This window comes from Eretmochelys imbricata, chromosome 6 (assembly GCF_965152235.1).
Source record: "Eretmochelys imbricata isolate rEreImb1 chromosome 6, rEreImb1.hap1, whole genome shotgun sequence".
Taxonomy (NCBI): domain Eukaryota; kingdom Metazoa; phylum Chordata; order Testudines; family Cheloniidae; genus Eretmochelys; species Eretmochelys imbricata.
This window is the reverse complement of record NC_135577.1, coordinates 45815711-45835453: the sequence shown is the minus strand read 5'-3', so window position 1 is coordinate 45835453 and position 19743 is coordinate 45815711. Positions and strand designations below refer to the sequence as shown.

Here is a 19743-nt window from a genome sequence, read left to right as displayed (position 1 = left end):
GAAAATGCTAATAAATCAGACTAGGAGCATTGAAATGACTACACATGTTACAAGGCAGTGGACAAATCAGAATCTGTTAAAGGTACAAATCTGGAAAAACAAAATTTCTTATGAATGTATCTTAGAAAATGGAAATGTGTCCAATTTGTGATGGTTAACTAAAAAAAATTAAGTGTGCCAGCAGGTAATATAATAAAGTATTTTCATTAAAAAGGTCAATAAAACAGATGACAAATTTTAAAGGAGAAGCAGGTCATATGACAAAACTACATTAAATGCAAGGTTTGAGGTGTCAGTTATGACATTAGCATCAAGGACCCATGATGCTGATTTAGGAGAGCACTCTATTCAGGGCAGTATTTAAGCACATGCTTAAGTCTCATTTAATTATAGTTAAGCATATGTTTTTATGCTGCTCCAAATAAGGGCCCATATTATTTTCCATGTGTCATGTCAATTTCAGACTTAAATGAAATCAGGAAAACCTCGTGGAAATGTTTGTAATCTAGGAAATGATTCTCACTATCTGATCATTCTTTAAAGTGATCAAAGATGTACCATTTTCCTCCCACAAACTCAAAAGGCTGAAAATGTGTTTTGACTTTGAAAAGTGACACTCTAAACATGACATTGTAGGGTTCTGTGTGGATTATGTCTCAATGATTTCCATTATCAAATGTGCTCACTTTACAAGTACAAAGATGTTTTTCCCCAACGGCCAGCCTTGCAAATTCAGCCTGGGAATTCCAAATCAAGCTAAATTATTTTCTTCTTGCGTATCATCGTATCAAATTTCATCAAGCCAAACTATGTCCACATATAAACCTCTGCCGCTAACTGCCTTCTAATCCTTGCTTCAGTGACATCTGTGCATTCCTATGGCTTTCAAGTGTAAGTAATCAGAATTTAGTCAACAATCCTGTTCATGATGCTCTACCTAGATAGTATCTAGTTCACTCCACTCTTGGGTCTGCTTGAATAACAAATGTTTAGATTTTTTTAAAGTCTTTTTAAAGTATACATACAGGGAGCAGATCTCTTACATAACAAGGAGCCATCTTGTATAGAACTGCAGCTTTAAAATATAAATTGTGCAAGTAAGGTTTGTAAATTAAAACTCATGGGTTTAGATGGTGCCTGAAATGTAGCTATTGCCATTAATTTCTTCTCCAAAAGAACCATGCTATTTGATGAAAGAACCATACAGCTGACTCTTAGAACTTTTCTGCATGGATGGGGACACCAGGAAAGTTAATCCAAATAACTAAAAGTGTGAATTTAAAGTGGATTAGTTAATTTGTCTTAATTTTCCATGTGTCCCCATAGACAAGTCCTAAATTGACTTAGGTATTGTTTTAATGGGCTGAAGTTCATATTCCAATTTTCTATTTTAAGTCAGCTTTGCAGTAAGGGTACTTTATGTACACAGAATAAAATAAAATAAAAATGATTTATAGAAGGTCTATTTCAAAGACAGGCTTTGTTTTCCTTCTGGGTTTACAAATCAATTTTTCTTTGTCTTAACATTATACGTATTATTCAGTAAGAAGCAAATTCAAACCTGATTTTGAAGACTAAAAGCCCAGTTTATAAAATTTAAGAAAATAACAGTCAGAGGTGGAGTGATGTCCAGAGAAACAAATCTCTTAATTACAAGTCACCTGTTTCCACCACATTCTGAAAATTAGGATCTGTAGAAATTTTGAAATATAATTTAGACATGTCAGTAGGAATCATGAAAAGTCCAAATAGCTGTGACAAGTTTAAAGCTGTTTGAGAATAACATTCCATGGCAACAAGATGACACTTGAATTTAGAGAGCCCCCAGATCAATATACTGAGGACAGAAACTAAACAATTGCAATTACCATGATTCAAATGACTTCCAGAGGTTGGAATATTGCCAAATGCCATTGCTGTGTTTGCCTTCATTAATATAAAGTCTGCATACTCCCCGGAACACTGAAAAATGATAGTTTATGTCTTCAAACTTGTCTTATTAATTTTATCAGCTATAAATTGGGATTTAGATTTGTTAATGAAAATGCCACACCATACTAAAGAAAAAACATCTATATACATTCTGTGTGATTAGGTACATAATAGAACTAAGGAACTTGACAAACTTGTAAGTACAAAACTTCAGGTATTTCTTTTAAAAACATGCCTGCTAAAATGAGAGATGTATATTATAATTCCAGTTGTGTAGTACTTATGCTAGTCATGCAAATTTATTTTGCAGAACAGAATAACGGGACATCCAGTGGGCCAGATAAAATCCTGGTACAACTCTGTACAACACAATAGATTTATACCAAGGGATGGAGTTAGCCCACTGTGTCCTCACAATTGTAGTGTCTGATACTGTAAGGTGAGGAGGGACTCCAGAGAGGTGTTGAGAATCTTCAAGTCCTATTGGAGTTAATGGAGGTTGAGGGAATTCAGTATTGTGGCAGGCTGCAGCTATGATCTGGCTTGTTCCAGATGGCCCTTTTTGCCTGCCTCCCCCAAGACTTGCAGCAAAGTCTTTCAAACAAACAAACCTCAGAAGAAAACCCTTCATAACTAAGCCATTTCCTCCCAGGCATCTCTAATAGTTTTCCAATCTTCTTCCACAGCTTGGAGGTCAGGGTCAAAAACACCTCAGTCCTTTTCTTCCATGTTACGAGAGATTAGCAGGCCAATAATTCTTCTCCTGCTAGTCTCTCCCCTATTATGAGACCCCGCAATGAGTGACGGTCTCAGAGCTGGGCCCAAGCCTGAGCCCAAATGTCTACACTGGAGTCTTATAGCCCTGCTGTACAGACATACTGTATAAGACCCTGGGTGCTTAAAGAAATAACAGCCTTTTTCCTCTGCAGATGCTTCCCTTGTAAGCTTGTAATTTGCACTGAAAGGTTTGATAAATCTTGTGCTATTGTTAAAACAGAAGTATTAGCCTCCACACCTTTTTAACCCTATGCATTTTTTCCCTTTGACTCAAATTTTCCTGACTGGTATTGCTGTTACATTTTTTAAAAAACACACAAACATTTAATCATTTGTCCATTTTTAAAAAAAGTATCAAAATGTCCCTATTAGAGTAGGGTGAATAGTATGACCAAAAAAAATAAAGCTTCAAATATCCATTTGGATTTTTCGTTGATTTAGTTTCAGATATAGTTGGTCTCATTTTCTATTTACTTTCCCAAGAGCATGAATGGAATCAAGTTTTACTAGGCACAAATATGCCAAAATAAATGTTAATCTCATATATTCCGATATTGAGAAAAAGCAAATTTTGTACTCACCTCCGGCAAGGACTCTTATCATGTTATTTTGGTCCCAATTCAGGAAAGCATCCCTATTCAGCAGTGGCATTTAAGTACATGCTTAAATCTCTGAGTGTATGTTTAAACTGAAGCATACATTTAATTGCTTTCTTTAATTGGGAATGAGAAGAGTTACATTCATGCAATCAGGGAACAGGGAACAACCATGTGACTTATATGACCAATTAAAATGAAGAGCTGGAATTTCAAATCTCCATTGATATAAGAATACAGCTTTCTTGGAAAAAAACCTTTGGAATAATTTTGAAAAACTAATAAAATTGGAGAAGCCAAGATCTTTTCACATACATTCCTTGAATTGGAAAAGAGGTGAAATTTACTACAAATATTATTTCATTTTTGATCTAATTGTCTTTTAATCTAAATGGGGAGATGGAAATTCAGTAATCAGTCTGTTACACATGGGAAAGAAAATCACAAAATTGGACTTTAGAGAGAAGGATGCAGTTTTAGCTCTTGATATGAGCTGTTTAGGGAGGAGTAGGAAGTATACCACTCAGATGGAAATTATTGAAAACTTTACACTTAATGTAGCTAGGAGCCAGCATTTAGGGATAGTGGAGGAATCTTGATTACTGTAAGGGCAATCTGAGATCCTTGGCACCACACACTACAGGTTCCCCCACAGCTCTTCCACCATAGCCCCATACCTGGTGTGAAAATGGCAGGGTGGTGTCTTCTTTGCCCAGAAACTCTCCTACTGTTGTAGACCCTGTTGATCTCTACTCTATTGCACTCCCAGAGAGCAGAAAGTCTTAAGAACATAAGAATGGCTATACTGGGTCAGACCAAAGGTCCATCCAGCCCAGTATGCTGTCTACCAATGGTGGCCAATGCCAGGTGCCCCAGAGGGAGTGAACTTAATAGGTGATCTCTCTCCTGCCATCCATCTCCACCCTCTGACAAACAGAGGCTAGGGACACCATTCCTTACCCATCCTGGCTAATAGCCATTAATGGACTTAACCTCCATGAATTTATCCAGTTCTCTTTTAAACCCTGTTATTGTCCTAGCCTTCACAACCTCCTCAGGCAAGGAGTTCCACAGGTTGACTGTGCGCTGAGTGAAGAAGAACTTCCTTTTGTTTGTTTTAAACCTGCTACCCATTAATTTCATTTGGTGGCCCCTTGTTCTTATATTATGGGAACAAGTAAATAACTTTTCCTTATTCACTTTCTCCACACCACTCATGATTTCATATACCTCTATCATATCCCCCCCTTAGTCTCCTCTTTTCCAAGCTGAAAAGTCCTAGCCTCTTTAATCTCTCCTCATATGGGACCTGTTCCAAACCCCTAATCATTTTAGTTGCCTTTTTCTGAACCTTTTCTAATGCCAGTATATCTTTTTTGAGATGAGGGGACCACAACTGTACACAGTATTCAAGATGTGGTTTTACCATGGATTTATATAAGGGCAATAAAATATTCTCCATCTTATTCTCTATTCCTTTTTTAATGATTCCTTGATTGCCTTCATTGCAGAAGCACTGGGATGGAGGGAGATACCCTTTTACCTTCTCTCCACCTGCACTAGTGTGGAGATAATTTGGACCTTTATTTTGAAAAAAGCTTACTGAGGGCCTCAGGGATTATTGTCGAAGTTCTCTCTCTAATCCCAGATTTTTCAAACTATTTCCTCCTCCTCACTTCCTGTCTATCATGACAATATTCAGTTCTACAGGCAAAAATATATTCCAGTGAAGACCCAAACATGTTAGGCCATCAGGCAACCATGCCAATCAACACTGCAAAGTACATGTCCTTTTCCCTTGTGAAAGAAGACTAATTTCACCCTTTGACTCACTTTGAAAGGTTGATTGTTAGGAGAAACTGATTCCTGCTCTGGAGTGTTTTGTTATCTACTGTATGAGAGAAACAATGCACAAAGAAATTGTAGTGTATGTATGTATTGTTATTAGCTGGAGTTTGATTCATTTAAGTAAGTGAATATCAGAACACATAAGACAATACAGTGAAACTTATCTTAAGTGACAACCCAAGGGAAAGTGTAATTGGTGGCCTAGTAGAGATGGCTTATGTGGCAGGGTGCTGATAGGAAAGCCCTTAATCAGCTCCTGCCACCCCAGCCTCAGTCATGGGGTATGGATTGGGGCTGGGTAAATAGCCAGTGCTTGCCTGGGAACTGCCCACACCTGCCAGCCTCATTAGCAGGAGCTAAAAGGCTGAGGGGTGGGGGAGGGGGAGGAGCTGAAGCTGAGACCAGGAGGGAAAGGTGAGGCTCAGAGGGAGGAAAGAGCCTACTAGTCCGTTGCTGGTCAGGCCTGTGTGAGACCAAGCCATGTAAATAGCCGTAAACTGGTGGTGGGAACGGACACAAACTAAAGAGCACGTGTGTTGCACCAGCTTGGAGCGTTCCTGAGTCTTTAAGGAGCAGGGCAAAGGGTCTGAATCCAGTGGGGCATGGCATGCAACCTGTCACATGTGGGGGCTTGTCCAGAACTCGAAGCCACCACCATGGAGTGGCAACCCAAGCATGGAGGGAACTGTGCAGTGGCTCGCAAAGCAGCAAGAGGAACTGCAGAAAACCCTGCAGGCCTTTCAGCAATTCCACCAGGCCAAGAGACCGGCCTTTCTCGCTTGGTAGGCAGAGCAACAAAAGACTCTCCAGGACTTCATCAGGGAGCAGGCCAGTGCACAGCAGCAGCTCCGGCAGTGGTTGGTGAGTCCTCCGGGAGGTAATGGCAACTGCACGCCAGGGCTGGGTCTCTGTAAGATGGGCCCCGCTGATGGCCCTGATGCCTTCCTGTGCACTTTTGAATGGTTAGCCATGGATGCCAGATAGGGCCCACATCACCTTGTCCCAAGACTAGCCCCCTATCTGGCCGGAGAGGCGCAGGCTGCCTACATGATTCTAACTAATGGACAGGCCAAAGATTATGAGGCAGTGAAAACAGCAGTCCTGGACTGGATGGGACTGTCAGCCAAAAAGTACCGGCAGAAGTTTCGGGTGGCACAGTGGACAGGGGGTTTGTGGCCCCACGCTTTTGCCCAGAAGATCACGGACTGAGCCACGTGGTGGTCAAGGCCCAATACCCAAATGGTAGGAGAGATAACGGACCAGGTGATCTTAGAATAATTTGTGCATGGCTTCCTGGAAAATGTGCAAGTCTGGGTCCGGCAGCACCAGCCAAATACGATAGAGGCCACTGTCAAACTGACTAAGGAATATGTGGAGGTGGACTTTCCTTGTAAAGAGGGGCAGACGGACTGGGACCTGGAGTGGGGAAAGAAACCCTGAGAACTTCCCCTCAGGAGAAGAAAAAGAAAGAGGAGGTTAAGGGGGCCTGTAGTCACCCGGGGCAGTTGGTCTACTGGCGATGTGGGCGGCAGGGACACAAATGTTGGGACTGCCAAGAAATGGAATGTGGGCTAGCCAGATTTTGTGGCTGGACAAATGGTGGTGGGAAGAAGCTGGGGCAAGGACTGGTCACCATCCTCATGTAGATGGAGAGGAAGCCCAGAGGGGCTCAGTGGACCCAGCTTCAGCCCACACTCTCCTTCAAAGACTAGTTGAAGTTGTCCCCTGCAATTATTTGGAATCCCAGACCTGTGGATCCTCCCCTTAGGCTGGGGGAGGTCCTTTAGTAGTGGACGGGCTCTGCCTGCCCACTTCCTGGATAGAAACAGGACCCTCCTTCAAAGAGGGCTGATGGAGCCACAATGGTTTATCTCTGGGGTGCAAATGATGGTCAAGTGAATCCATGGGGATTGGAGGCCTTGCTCCGTGGCCCAGGTGCCCCTGGAGGTCAGGGACCAGTTTGCCTGGCAACAGGTGAGGGTGGTAGAGGAGTTACTGTACCCCATGGTCCTGGGGACAGCCTGGGGCCTCATCCCAAAGGGGAAAGGAGGCTGTGGGAGCGGGCCCTCCATCAGGAAGAGTGGGGAGACCCCATTGAAGGGAGGGGGAACCCCTACATCCCTCAGCCCCAGTGAGGGGGAGGACCCAGGTCCCCTGAGGACAGAGCAAAATCCTAGACGACAAAGCCTGAGTGAAGACAGAAGAGAGGGAGAGAGCGAGGGATCGAAGGAGTGCCCCACTATTGAACCCCCCCCACCTCCCGGGAAGGAAGTCTGAGGACCCTGGGGGAAGGCCCCAGGGAATGCCTGGAGGTGGAATCTCCAGGAGGGGAGAGCCAGACTCCCCTGGGCCAGACAACTGTGCCTGAGGCCCCGGGTGGCCGGGGCAAGGTCCAGACCCACCTGGCTTCCCTGCCGGACAACAAGAGGGAGCAGCCAGTAGAGCAACCAAAAGGCTGTGACTGGTGCGAGGACCAGTGGGTAGCTGTAGACCTGTGGGGCAGTCCACCCCCTTCCCAGTGTGCCTTTTGTGGCTGGGGGATGGACAAATCCCATTACAAAGCCCCCAGGGACCTCCTTGAGGCAACCTCCAGAGCAGGGGAAGAAGAGGCCAAACCAGGCCCGCTCTGGCGGTCGCTTAAGGGGGGAGGTGTGTGGCAGGGTGCTGCTAGGAAAGCCCTGAATCAGCTCCTGCCACCCCAGCCCCAATCAGGAGGAATGGATTGGGGCTGGGTGAATAACCAGTGCTTGCCTGGGAACTGCCCACACCTGCCAGCCTCATTAGCAGGAGCGAAAAGGCTGGGAAGAAGTGGAAGGGGGCAGAGGGCAGAGACCAGGAGGGAAAGGTCAGGCTCAGAAGGAGGAAAGAGCCTACTCATCTGTTGCTGGTCAGGCCTGTGTGAGGCCAAGCCATGTAAATAGCCTGTAAATAGTGGGAAACTGGTGGTGGGAACGGACACAAACTAAAGAGCGCGGGTGTTGCACCAGCTTGGAGCATCCCTGAGTCTTTAAGGAGCGGGGGGCCAAGGGGCCAAATCCAACGGTGCATGATGTGCATGCCGTTACACCTATAACTGAAAGTTGAACAAAATGGTAACGGAAAACTCATGAGGATACTTTTAATAGGTTGCTTACGATGAGTAGATAACCTGCTGCTGGTACTTCTTAGTGCATGTTTCACTGTAAACAAGGGCATGACATAGGGATGCCAAAAGAGCATAATATGCTGTTCCTGATGCTTTTAGAGGAATGAAAACAACAATCTTCTTAATGAAACTAGCCAATTGCTGTAAGCAGAAGAAATTCCTTTCTTGCTGTCTGCTCATCAAGAAATTAAAGTGGGAAGCATTCTCTGCAGCTTGTCAAGTTGATTACACATAATGGTCCTATTGCCACGGATTCGGGACAAGTATTTAATACTGATGCAGACCTTGTTAAAAATCGCAGGTAGTTATGATAAAAAAATGTAGGTATTTCGGCATAACATTTAAATGAAGGGGATTTTGTTTTCTTTACTTTTAGCCGCTAGAATTCTAATATTCAGCAAATAATGAACTGGCTCGGATTTCACTCATCTTTATTTCAAGTGTCTCTCTAGAACAAAACCCCCAAATCTAAACACTGCTGGATGTGGAAATTTCAAAATCCAAGTATTAATATTGCAGCATAAATCCATGGTGGTCTGACTTTATGACTCTTGTTCGTGATAATCCATATTTACCAGTGAAGATAATGGGAGTACTTGTGAGAGAAAATGCTACTCAGTAGGAGTGAGGCTTGCAGAATCAGACCATTTTTGAGTGTAGACTCATAAAACCACAAGATCTCTATGTTCTCCCTTATCATAGATAGGCAATCTTAGGGCTATACCCTGCACAGAGTGCTGTGAATGGGTTCTTAACTTATGTTTTCCTTACCACTGCAGATGGTCCACACAGTGAATATCCCAAGAACAGTTTGGAAGGAAAAGTATCTTAAATTAAACAAGGTTAATCTGCAAATTGAGAGGAAGGTCACATTAAAGCAAAACTAGAAGGAATTAAATCATATCTTGCTGATGACTGGGTAACTGTTTGTTTGGCACGGTTATGATCTTATTGTTAAAACAGACTCAAACCCCAAAGAATAACTTTTGTACTAGAGCTGGTTGGAAAATTAGTCTTTTCCCCATAGACATTTAATTTCAATTTCTTGGAATTCTTTTTATAACATTTTCAGCCAGAACTGTTGATAAAAAATGAAAATTTCTATCCAGTGCCACATGGAAGTTGCATGTTGGGTTCTTGATGCCTCCATTCTCTTCTGTTGGCTGGATTTCCTGTCTGGATTACTTCTCCCATGATGCAACACAGTCTTCCCTCTTGCTGAGTACAGCAATTCATCATGGAAGATGATAATTTGGAATCCACAGAGAAGAATGGGAGCAGAAGGCACTTGTGGAAAATGTAGGGGTTCTCAGAATGTTGATCTGTACACCAAAATGTACTTTCTGAACAATGAAACAACCATCACTGAAAGGCAAACAGAAACCAGATTGGGTCCCAAAAGAATGTAAGATGGATTTGTTCTTTTCCTGTACATAGAGAAGGAAGTCTACCTAACTCAGTTGGCAGTGAATCATGTGATTAGATGAGTCTAAAAAGGTGTGTAGGCTGTTTTAAATTATTTTAATCTGAGGGTTGTTCCTTTTGCTAATAAACCTACATATTCAAGAAGGTTGTTGGTTACTATTTCACTGTCCTAGGGTTCCCAAAAGATACAAAACTCAGGTGTCAGTTGGACCTGCACAGTAATAAGCAGGTGGCAAAAATGGGGTGTTGTATCCAGATCCTGGACTAATAGTGGGAGAACTGTGAAATTTCCCCCCCAGACAGGCAAGGGCACAAGGCCTAGTATCTGATGGGGGGCACTCAGAGACTAGCAAGGGGAAAGATTTGCAACCAGTAACAACCTGTAACCATGACACATTCACAATATAACTCATGTGAGGCACTGTAATGGCATTTCTAAATAGCAATTTTTGCTTTTCGGATTTTTTTTTCATTTGTAGGTGTTTGGTGGTTCAGTTAAAAGTAAAAATGTTTCAAAGAGAGACAAGGTGGTGAGGTAACATCTTTTACTGGACCAACTTTTCTTGGTGAAAGAGGCAAAGTTTTGAGCTACACAGAATTCGTCAGGTCTGCTAGACCTACCAGACCTGAAGAAGAGCTCTCTCTGTACCTTGAAAGCTTGTCTCTTTCACCAACAGAAGTTGGTCCAGTAAAAGAGATTACCTCACCCACCTTGTCTCTCTAATATCCTGGAACCAACATAGCTACAACAATACTGAAAACAAAATATTTCATAGAATGCAGATGCTTTTCACTTTTGTTTTGTTTTGTTCTATTTTCCATTGAAAAAGTTCAGTGGAAAAATTTTTAACCAGCCGTCGTTTGTATAGTCTATGCATCAACTACTTAGGCTTTCAGGGTTTCCACATCACTTTTTGCAGGTTAACAGAGTCCATCATTCCTCTCAATCTCTGTAGCCACCCTTCTCTGCGCTGGATTTTGTTTGTCAGGGAATTAGTTCAGCTATTCTAAGTTCTCTGTGAAGATTAGGTGTGACTTCCCTGCAATAACATCCTATCCACAAAGTAAACTATTGTATTACTATAGGGAATCTGTTTACTCCAAGTTTCTTTCATACACTAACTTTTTTGCCTTCATCCTCAGCATCCCTGTGGATTTGTTGGTACCAGAGTGCATTCTCCCCTTCTATGCACCACAGCTGAAGCAGCAACGATGCATCTTCATAGGAACTTCTTTACAGCATGTCCTTGTCAACCTCCCACTCTCACAGCTGCTGTCACTGGTACCATCTGGCATATAATTAAACTAGTCTCTCTTCCTCACTGGCATAGCTCCAGGCTCTCCCAATGCTGTGAGTGTGGCTTCAAGCACCTTCCTTTTTATTTTTGTAGTTTCATGTTTACTTTAATTTTCCAAGTGAATTTTGGCACTTGTGAAAGGTACTGGATTGGCAGCCTTTTTTATTTTTTGTTTTGTTTTGCTTTGTTGTTTTATTCTTGGATTAAGCACAGCACAGGCAGTTATAAGGATGGGTTACACCACGCTGCCCAACAAATGTGCTTTAACCCTTCCCTGGCTGGAAATTACTTCTGGGACAGAAAGGGTAGTTCGGTCTCCAAGCTCATTCAATCCTTGATTTGTCAGACAAGATTGTCAAGTAGTGGTTTTTGTGGTGACTCATGTGGTGTTCCAACTGACCTGAGATGACAAACTAATGTCACATAGGCCAGCAAATGGATGGTAACAGCTCTTAAGAGCTTTATCCTGCCTCACTTGAGGTTTTATTAGTTCTGTCTGTCACCGTAGTATCTGAACACATAACAGTATGTTACATGCTCTAAGTCACTACTGATAAGAGCTGGATCTGATGCAAATAGCATACAAAACAAAGCCTCTATAAATGTCCTTTATCCGTTCTGTCCCTACTTTTTGCTTATTGAGTTCACAAAAGAGTGTGGGTGGCTGAATAAGTTGCTCTCCTATTAGTAGAGGGTTGTATGAAACAGACATTAATCTAATGTTTGGGTGGACAAAGGGATGAGCGGAAGCGGGTATTGATTTTATAGGAAATAAAGGATAATTTCATAGCTGTGGCAAATGGTACCCTGGAGATCCACTCCTTTTTGCCCCCATTTTTATATACGTTTAAAAAAATGTTTTTGTTCTATTCTTCTCACATGGAGATACCAGGTTTTCCTTGTTCTAGACCCACAAGTGTGTAGTACTTTTATCCTTCGAAGATATTTGAAATGCTGTTTACTATTGATCTCATATGTGGAAATGGAGGATACAAGTTTTATTGCCAAGAAACTACTTGAGCACGTAAGTTGGAGGCAGTTGTATGAGATGTAGGTTTAATCACTAATTGGATAGTGACCACCTGTCAGCATTACTGTGGCAGGCAGGGTGAAACATCTCAGTGGTTTTCACAATAGTGACAAGAAATTACAGATGTTATAAGTTTCATTAAAGAGATGGCAGCTCAGATATTTCTACACTGTTTCCCCACAGTCACATCTGTAAAATGTTGGCAAAGTAAGCTAAAGGTATTTGCTCTTGGTGGAACTTCAATTCAGTAGTAGTGTGTTAAACAGTATCAGTAATCTAAAAACTTATAACTGCAGGAAAAAAGACATTTCATTAAAGCTTTGAGATATACCAAGTATCCAAAATCTGATTGGATAGAGCACTATTTCTTTCTTCCATCCTTCAGGTGGAGTAGATGAGCTGTCCACTGCTAAATTATGAGAGAGCCAATATTTCTCCAAAAATGGCCAGTGCTCTTGATAGATTCAGAAGCCCAATATGGGCCTGATCTGAAGATCACCACTGATTTCAGTGGGCTTTGGATGAGGCCCTAAGATAGTCTTGGTATGTTGCAGGATTGAGACATTTGTTTCTTTGTATGAACTGGTGAACCCAGATCTTGAAAGACATTTAGACACCAAACCCCGATCTGAGCCTGCCTCACTAACTGGGTAAAAAAAGGTTTAAATTACAGGAGCGAAAATTCAAATATCCTTGGAACATCCTTCCCCCATGAGGATGGTCCAAAATCTCTAACTCTACAAAGTTCAATAATTCCTACTGTGCAAGATCTCACCGGAAAGAAGTATCTCCTTTACTGTCAACTTGTGTAAAATAAAAAGCATTTGTTCCTGCCCATAACAGGAAATAGGTTGCTGTTGGCATGATGGTTTGAGGATTTATGTACACAGATGCAACAGTTTACAGTTTGTCATAAAACATTTCAGTTCCTAAACATGGTGCAAGGGGGAATGGAAATGTATCCTACTTATGATTAATAAAAATTGGATGAACTAAGACTCTGATTTCAAGTACATTGAGAAGACATTTTGAGAGGAATGCCTGTGCTTTCTGTGTTAGACACGGCTATGAAGAACTGGAAAGACAACTGAAAGACGTCTTTAAGGAAAGGAGCAATATCCTCCGTCAACTGTCAAAGACCTCAAAAGAACTTGAAAGAATTAAAGTAAACCTGCAGGTTAGATTACCCTTCACTTTTCTGTGATACACAATCACTCACTTTGTTTATTAGTATCTATTTGTTACAAACATATTTTCTTTTAACATGAGACTAATTGGTAATTAATGGTAACAATGATGCTTGTTTTACATGTTGTGTATGCCAGTTTTCAGGAAAACATGGGGCGCATTATACATGCACATGAGTGGATTATGCAGTTTATGAATCCCCAAAATTTTCCTTGGATGCTTTGTTTCATTTGTTCGAAATTGAAGCACTTAATGGAGAAACCATTAGGGAGCAGAATACATTGGAATATGAGAGGAAAAAGATATTTTTTATAGATTGACTCTCTGGAGCTACCCCTTACTCCCATTAGTGAACAGTTACTCACAAAAATAGTCCTATGTTGGCTAGGGAGTGTGATATTTTTCAGATTTCTAGCCGACATAGCTATGCCAGCAAAACTTTGTAGTGTAGAGTAAACTTTAGTCTAGCTAGAGTGAGATTGGCCACACTGAAATAACACTACAGAGTGTTAAATAACTCTGCAGCCTATATCTCCTGATGAGCCAGCCAAGTGGTGTTAACTGGAGCATGATGGTTCTTTTAACAATTTTGGTGAGAGGACAGGACTCAAGTTAAGGGCAATACTTACTCTACAGTGAAGACAAATCCTCCATGTGAATAAGGGATTTCCAGTCTTGCTTTGGATTTGTTGGCAACCTCAATGTCAAATCTTCACATGACAGGGCAGCAGTCTCTTCATGAGGGAGTCTCTTGACCTAGTGTAAACAATGAGAATAATTCAGACTGGTTATCAGCCAGATTGCTTATTCTGACACTTGCACTGACTTGCAGAGAACTGCATTTTTTATGAACCACCTGTTATGAATGGGGCATATATAACTTCCAACAAGACCACCCCTTGCATTGACTAGTTGAGGGAACAATTCTGGGAAATTATCTCCTCAAACAATTCACAGGACCACACTGTTATCTTTGTGGGGATGTATGGCTCCCTGTATTCCATTCATTGATGATGCTACCTTCTCTGAGCAGTAGTCTGTTGTACGTTTTAAAATGTCAGTCCGCATTATCCTGTCATCTTCTACTGCTATTTTTTATTGTTGAATTTCTTTCTTCACAATTTATATGGGGAACTTGCTTCCTCTTTCTCTTTTTTTAAAAATGAAGTTACTTTAGAACTTGCTATATTCTCATCAAACTGAATGAATAAAAAAGTAGGACTCAGGAAAATTTCTTTTTTCATGTACTTTGAATTTGATGCTGCAGAGACCAGATCTGTGCAAAGAACTCTACTACATACTCTATTAGATCAGTTCTGCTTTAATGTCTCATCCAGCACAGCTGTGTGTGCTGCAGCAAGTGCTGAATTACTGCCGCGGAAGAGCCAAACTATTTCTGCCCTTTTTTTTTCGCAAAAGAGGTCACCATTAATCTTTTCATAGTTGAGTAATATTAAAGATCTTCTTGGTAATCCTCCCTCTCTCCTTTTGTTTCCAGTCTTTGAAAAATGACGAGGCATCTGCCAAAAGTGATGTGCAGAAACTTCTGGAGTTAGGCCAAAAGCAAAGGTAAGAAGCTACCTCCTCCTTTCTTTCCTGTTAACAGACTAAAAACTAGAAGACTAAGGACTTCCATCTTTCCTTTGTTTGAACCAGTAGTACAGCACAGAAGGCATGTCCGCTAGCGATCAATCAAGACTGTTAAACAAGGGGAGGGAGGAACAATGCAGGAATGCAGCTAAAATACTAGCTGATATGTAACACACTTTACTACATAGTTGGTCATTAATAATATTCACAAGGGTTAACATTAGAACTAGATATACATCAAGGAAATTTTGCAGGATAGCTCAGAGCTGGGAACTTATTTTTTCAAGTCAACAAATTTCTGTGCTTAATTTTTTGAAAGTGTTTAGTGAATTGAGTGTCTTATTGAGGCACCATAAGTGGGCCTGATTTTCAAAGGGTGCAGTGATCAGCAGGTTTGAAAAATCAGGTCTCTTTAAAGTGTCTCAAATTAAAAACCCAATAATTGAGGCACCTAAAATAACCAGTTAGTTATTAGAATTGCTGGCTTTGGAGGTGGGGCATGGGTTCAGACAAAACTCATGAAACTGAGTGCCTAGTTTTGAAAATTCTTACAGGGTAATAATCTGTGACAAGAAGTAAAAAAAAGAATAAATTTGTTGGGGGTAAAATATTCATGTCAAATATTCACTTGAATCTAGTGAATTGGAGACTTTTCCATGACAAGGTATGACAGACCAGCATCCTTAGTCCTAAGTCAATACACAATGACATAGTTCACATGATTCTTACAAATGGAGTCTAGCTGATAAATTGATATGCCAATATGCCAATATAATTTTAACAACAATCAGACCTAGCCAATATGGGGATTATTTTCTCTGAAACAGTATGATGTGTTTAATGCATGTATGTGTCTTAGTTTTATCACAATAAAAATATACATTACAAATTAATCAGACATGACCAGTCTAAGTGCAGCATATATCCCTTTTGTTGTCATACAAAGTGACACTTGAAATCCTGTAATGATTTTATTGCTAGTATTTTGCCCAGTAGTAGTTTTGTAGCATATATTAAAATTATATTGCTAATAGGGAAGGATTGTGATGAAATGATTTCCCAAAGAAAATTGGGGACAGTTTCAGTGCCCACAGAAGTCAGTGGGGAGTCTTTCCATTTACTTCAATGGGTGTTGGATCAGACCTTCACACGCCTTATAAATGCCAAAGACAGATATTTATGTTAAATGGGGACATTTTAGACCTGTCTGAACTGTGGAGTAGTGGTGTTTAGTTAGTTGACATTTCTAGAGAACTTTAAATATGTAAACATCTATACAATTAAAATATCACCGTTTACCACTAATAACCACCTTGTAGCAAATCAGACACTATTTTTTTTTATCCTCCAGTTTCTCATGTAGTAAATGTTGGTAAATGTTGCCTTGAAAATCCAATATTAGCTGCTGTAATTGCTAAATATTCTTATATAAATAATTCTTAACCATGATAACATTAGGCAGTGAACATCACATCTTGGAACTTTTAATACATGAAAAGTAATGTGCTCTTTGCAATGAATTAGTAATTATATAATGTCATTAAAACATAATGAGATGATAAAATGATGATGCAAGTTGAGAGTATCATTGTTCAGTGGTTCAAATTTGCAAATGGTCTCTGAAACATGCACCTAAAACATTTGTGGTTTCATCTCTTTGTGCATGAAAATGCCTCTATTTGTGGATGTAGATCAGCAAACTCCATTGTGAGTGTAGTTAACTATTTTGTGGATTCAAACAAAGGTTTTTGGGGTGCACAAATGGACACACCCATGTAATTTACAAAAATATTTTAGAACCCTTTTGGAGTTCTAAAATCTAAATCTTCAGTCTTATAATTTGCTCTGTACATGAAGGCTACATCACAAATCCTTCACCCATAATTCAGTTTCTGTGGTAGGGTTTGACAAGCATGCAGCTTCCATGAAGTATTAGCATCAGTGAATTAAAATTGTTAATAAGCTATTTAGTCAATTTTAAATATGCCCTGTTTGCAGATGGGAATATGGAATAAGTCTTTCTGGCCAAAAATGGGTATTCCTCAGACGCACGCACCATTTTGTTCTTTCCATTCCCCTACACGAGACCCCTACCTCAGATCTGTCTGTCTATCCACCCAAATGGAATATCAGTTTTCTTTCCAAGAGAAACATGTACAGCAGTGTGCTTCAGTGGAACAGTTCCTAGACACAGATTATGTGATACATGCAGTGTGCTAATGAACAGCCTGGGTTTTTCAATTTCTTCCTTTTTTTAAAATCCAGGCTTTTATAACACTCTTCAGGAAATACCATGAAAACCAATATTGCGGGTACTCAAATGGTTAATAATTACAGACTCACTGGAGTTGGGTTCTACAGAGGTTATGGAAGTCTAGAAGCCCATATTGACAATATGCCAGGGAATGAAAATTGGCATATAATTAACGCAATGGGTTCTGTGCACCTGCCGTGATATATACCTTTCCCAGAGATTGTGTATCTAAGAATAAACCCAAACACTTTCCATCTGATAAGCCGTATATCAGCATAGAAACGTATCTATCTTTACCTTGTCGTAAATCATTCTGTTAGTCTCCCCTCACGGTTTACCTAATGGAGGGCCTCATGTTTTATCTGCCAAGAGCCTGAGGCTATACCCAATCTGCAGTAAATGGAGAATAGTGTAGCTGCCCTCCTGTTGAATAGAAAACCAGCCGGATCAAGATGCTAGGACCCATCATCACTTTGGGCAGCCTTTCAGCATTAAACTCACAATGTACTTTATTTGTAGAAATGCGGACTGCATTTGCCTTATGGGCTGCACGTTGACTAAGCCTGTTATATAGCATGAATCCAGTAAAGCATAGGATGCCAGAATCTCAGCTATCAGAGGGGTAGCCATGTTAGTCTGTATCCACAAAAACAACGAGGAGTCCGGTGGCACCTTAAAGACTAACAGATTTATTTGGGCATAAGCTTTTGTGGATAAAAAATCCACTTTTTCAGATGCATAGAGAGAAAATTACAGATGCAGGCATAAATATACTGACACATGAAGAGAAGGGAGTTATCCTACAAGTGGATATCTGACACATGAAATATACTGACACATGAAGAGAAGGGAGTTATCCTACAAGTGTTGACGAGGCCAATTCAATCAGGGTGGATGTGGTTCACTCTCAATAATTGATGAGGAGGTGTCAATACCAAGAGAGGGAAAATTGCTTTTGTAGTGAGCCAGCTACTCCCAGTCCCTATTCAAGCCCAAATTAATGGTGTTACATTTGCAAATTAATTGTAGCTCTGCAGTTTCTCTTTGATGTCTGTTTTTGAAGGGTTTTTTGGTTGAAGTACCAATGTACATGGCAGAGGGGCATTGATGGCATGATGGCACATTCACCTGCACATCTACTAATGTGATGTATTCCATCATGTGCGAGCAACGCCCCTCTGATTGAATTGGCCCTGTTAACACTGGTTCCCCGCTAGTAGGGTAACTCTCTTCTCTTCATGTATCAGTATATTTATGCCTGCATCTGTAATTTTCACTCCATGTATCTGAAGAAGTGGTTTTTTTACCCACGAAAGCTTATGCCCAAATAAATCTGTTAGTCTTTAAGATGCCACCGGACTCCTCATTGGTTTTGAGAATCTCAGCTGATACAAGATGAGGTAGCACTGTTGACTTCAATGAAGATGTGCAGATTTACACCATCTGAGGATCTGACCCTAGTGTTCCTCCTTCAGAAGTCCAACTTTAATCCCTTCTCTTCTGAGCTCTGTTGTAGTTTTTAAGCTGCGGTAGAAAATGGTTGTCTCCCATGGTGGTCAAGTTCTGTCACTTCAATGTATGTATTGTTAACCCTTCAAAATGACACAAACTTTGTCTATATTAGACAACATTGGAAGTGCTGCTGCTGATGGCTCTCTGGCTTCACCAGCTGTTTCAAGCACTGTTGCAGTTAAATCTGTACTACCCAGAACTCCCAAGGTTTCTAGTACCAGTGTAGATGAGGACTAATATGGTAGATGAGCCAGCAACTCAGGTACTTCTTGCCTCATCATGTACAAACCTCATTCTACACCAGTCAGGCAGTCACTGGGCTAAACTGTCTTCTGCACCTGAGCCCTGCTCAAGGCAGGCAGGGGTTCCAGCTTCCTGATCCTGAGGGTTGGTCTGTGTGAGTGGCATCCCTGATAATGCTGTTAGAATGCTCTAAGATATGTCACTGTTGTAGCAGCACCACAACCCTGGCAAATGGTCTGTGTTGGAGTGAAGGGGGTGGCTAGAGTAAGACTTGTATCAGACATAATTGTGCCAGAAGGGAATTCTCTTGTTCCACAGGAATCCTTGATTGCCATGTGTTGCCAGTTTATGGTCCCTTTTCACTTCCTGAACAATGCAAAGGGGCTGGATCTCAGTAGCTAAACTTTCCAAAAATCTCTATTTTTTTTTGGTGATGTTTCTTTTAAACAATTAGACAACTTCTTAAAAGATCCTAGTTTATAATTTGCTTCTAGAAAGAGAACTAGTGGCTTAGGTTTACTAGCTAGAATTTCTCTTTTCTTTAAAAGCAAATATAAACAAGCTCTCGTAGACAGTAGTATATTTCCTTGTTCAAAGTGCTTTTCTTTCCTTGCTTCACTGTTACTGTGACTATTCTTTTCACTAGAAATTACACAATTAACAGATGTTTTGCACATGTTTGTGCTTGATAGATACAAAAAGTAGCTACTTACCATTTTATTTATACATATATTTTGCATCAGCACTGGAGTTCACTGACCCCTTATGGTTTTGTTAATAAAACACATAGATACACAACACTCCTGGTTGTTATGCTGCATAATTAAGAGTCTTTTTGTTAAACTAAAGTAAACAACAATAACAACCACCACCATATTTCCTAATGGAGAGTAGTGGTGAAGTTT

General features: G+C 40.7%; 1 protein-coding gene across 1 annotated transcript in view; it reads left to right on the top strand.

Moving 5' to 3' along the window:
* The window catches only part of LUZP2 (leucine zipper protein 2), a 330898-nt gene that overhangs the window by 133253 nt on the left and 177902 nt on the right, over nt 1-19743 (top strand). The window contains exons 2-3 of the mRNA XM_077820267.1: nt 13111-13228; nt 14738-14808. Coding sequence (XP_077676393.1) covers nt 13111-13228; nt 14738-14808 — 189 coding nt within the window. The remainder of the gene's footprint in view (nt 1-13110; nt 13229-14737; nt 14809-19743) is intronic.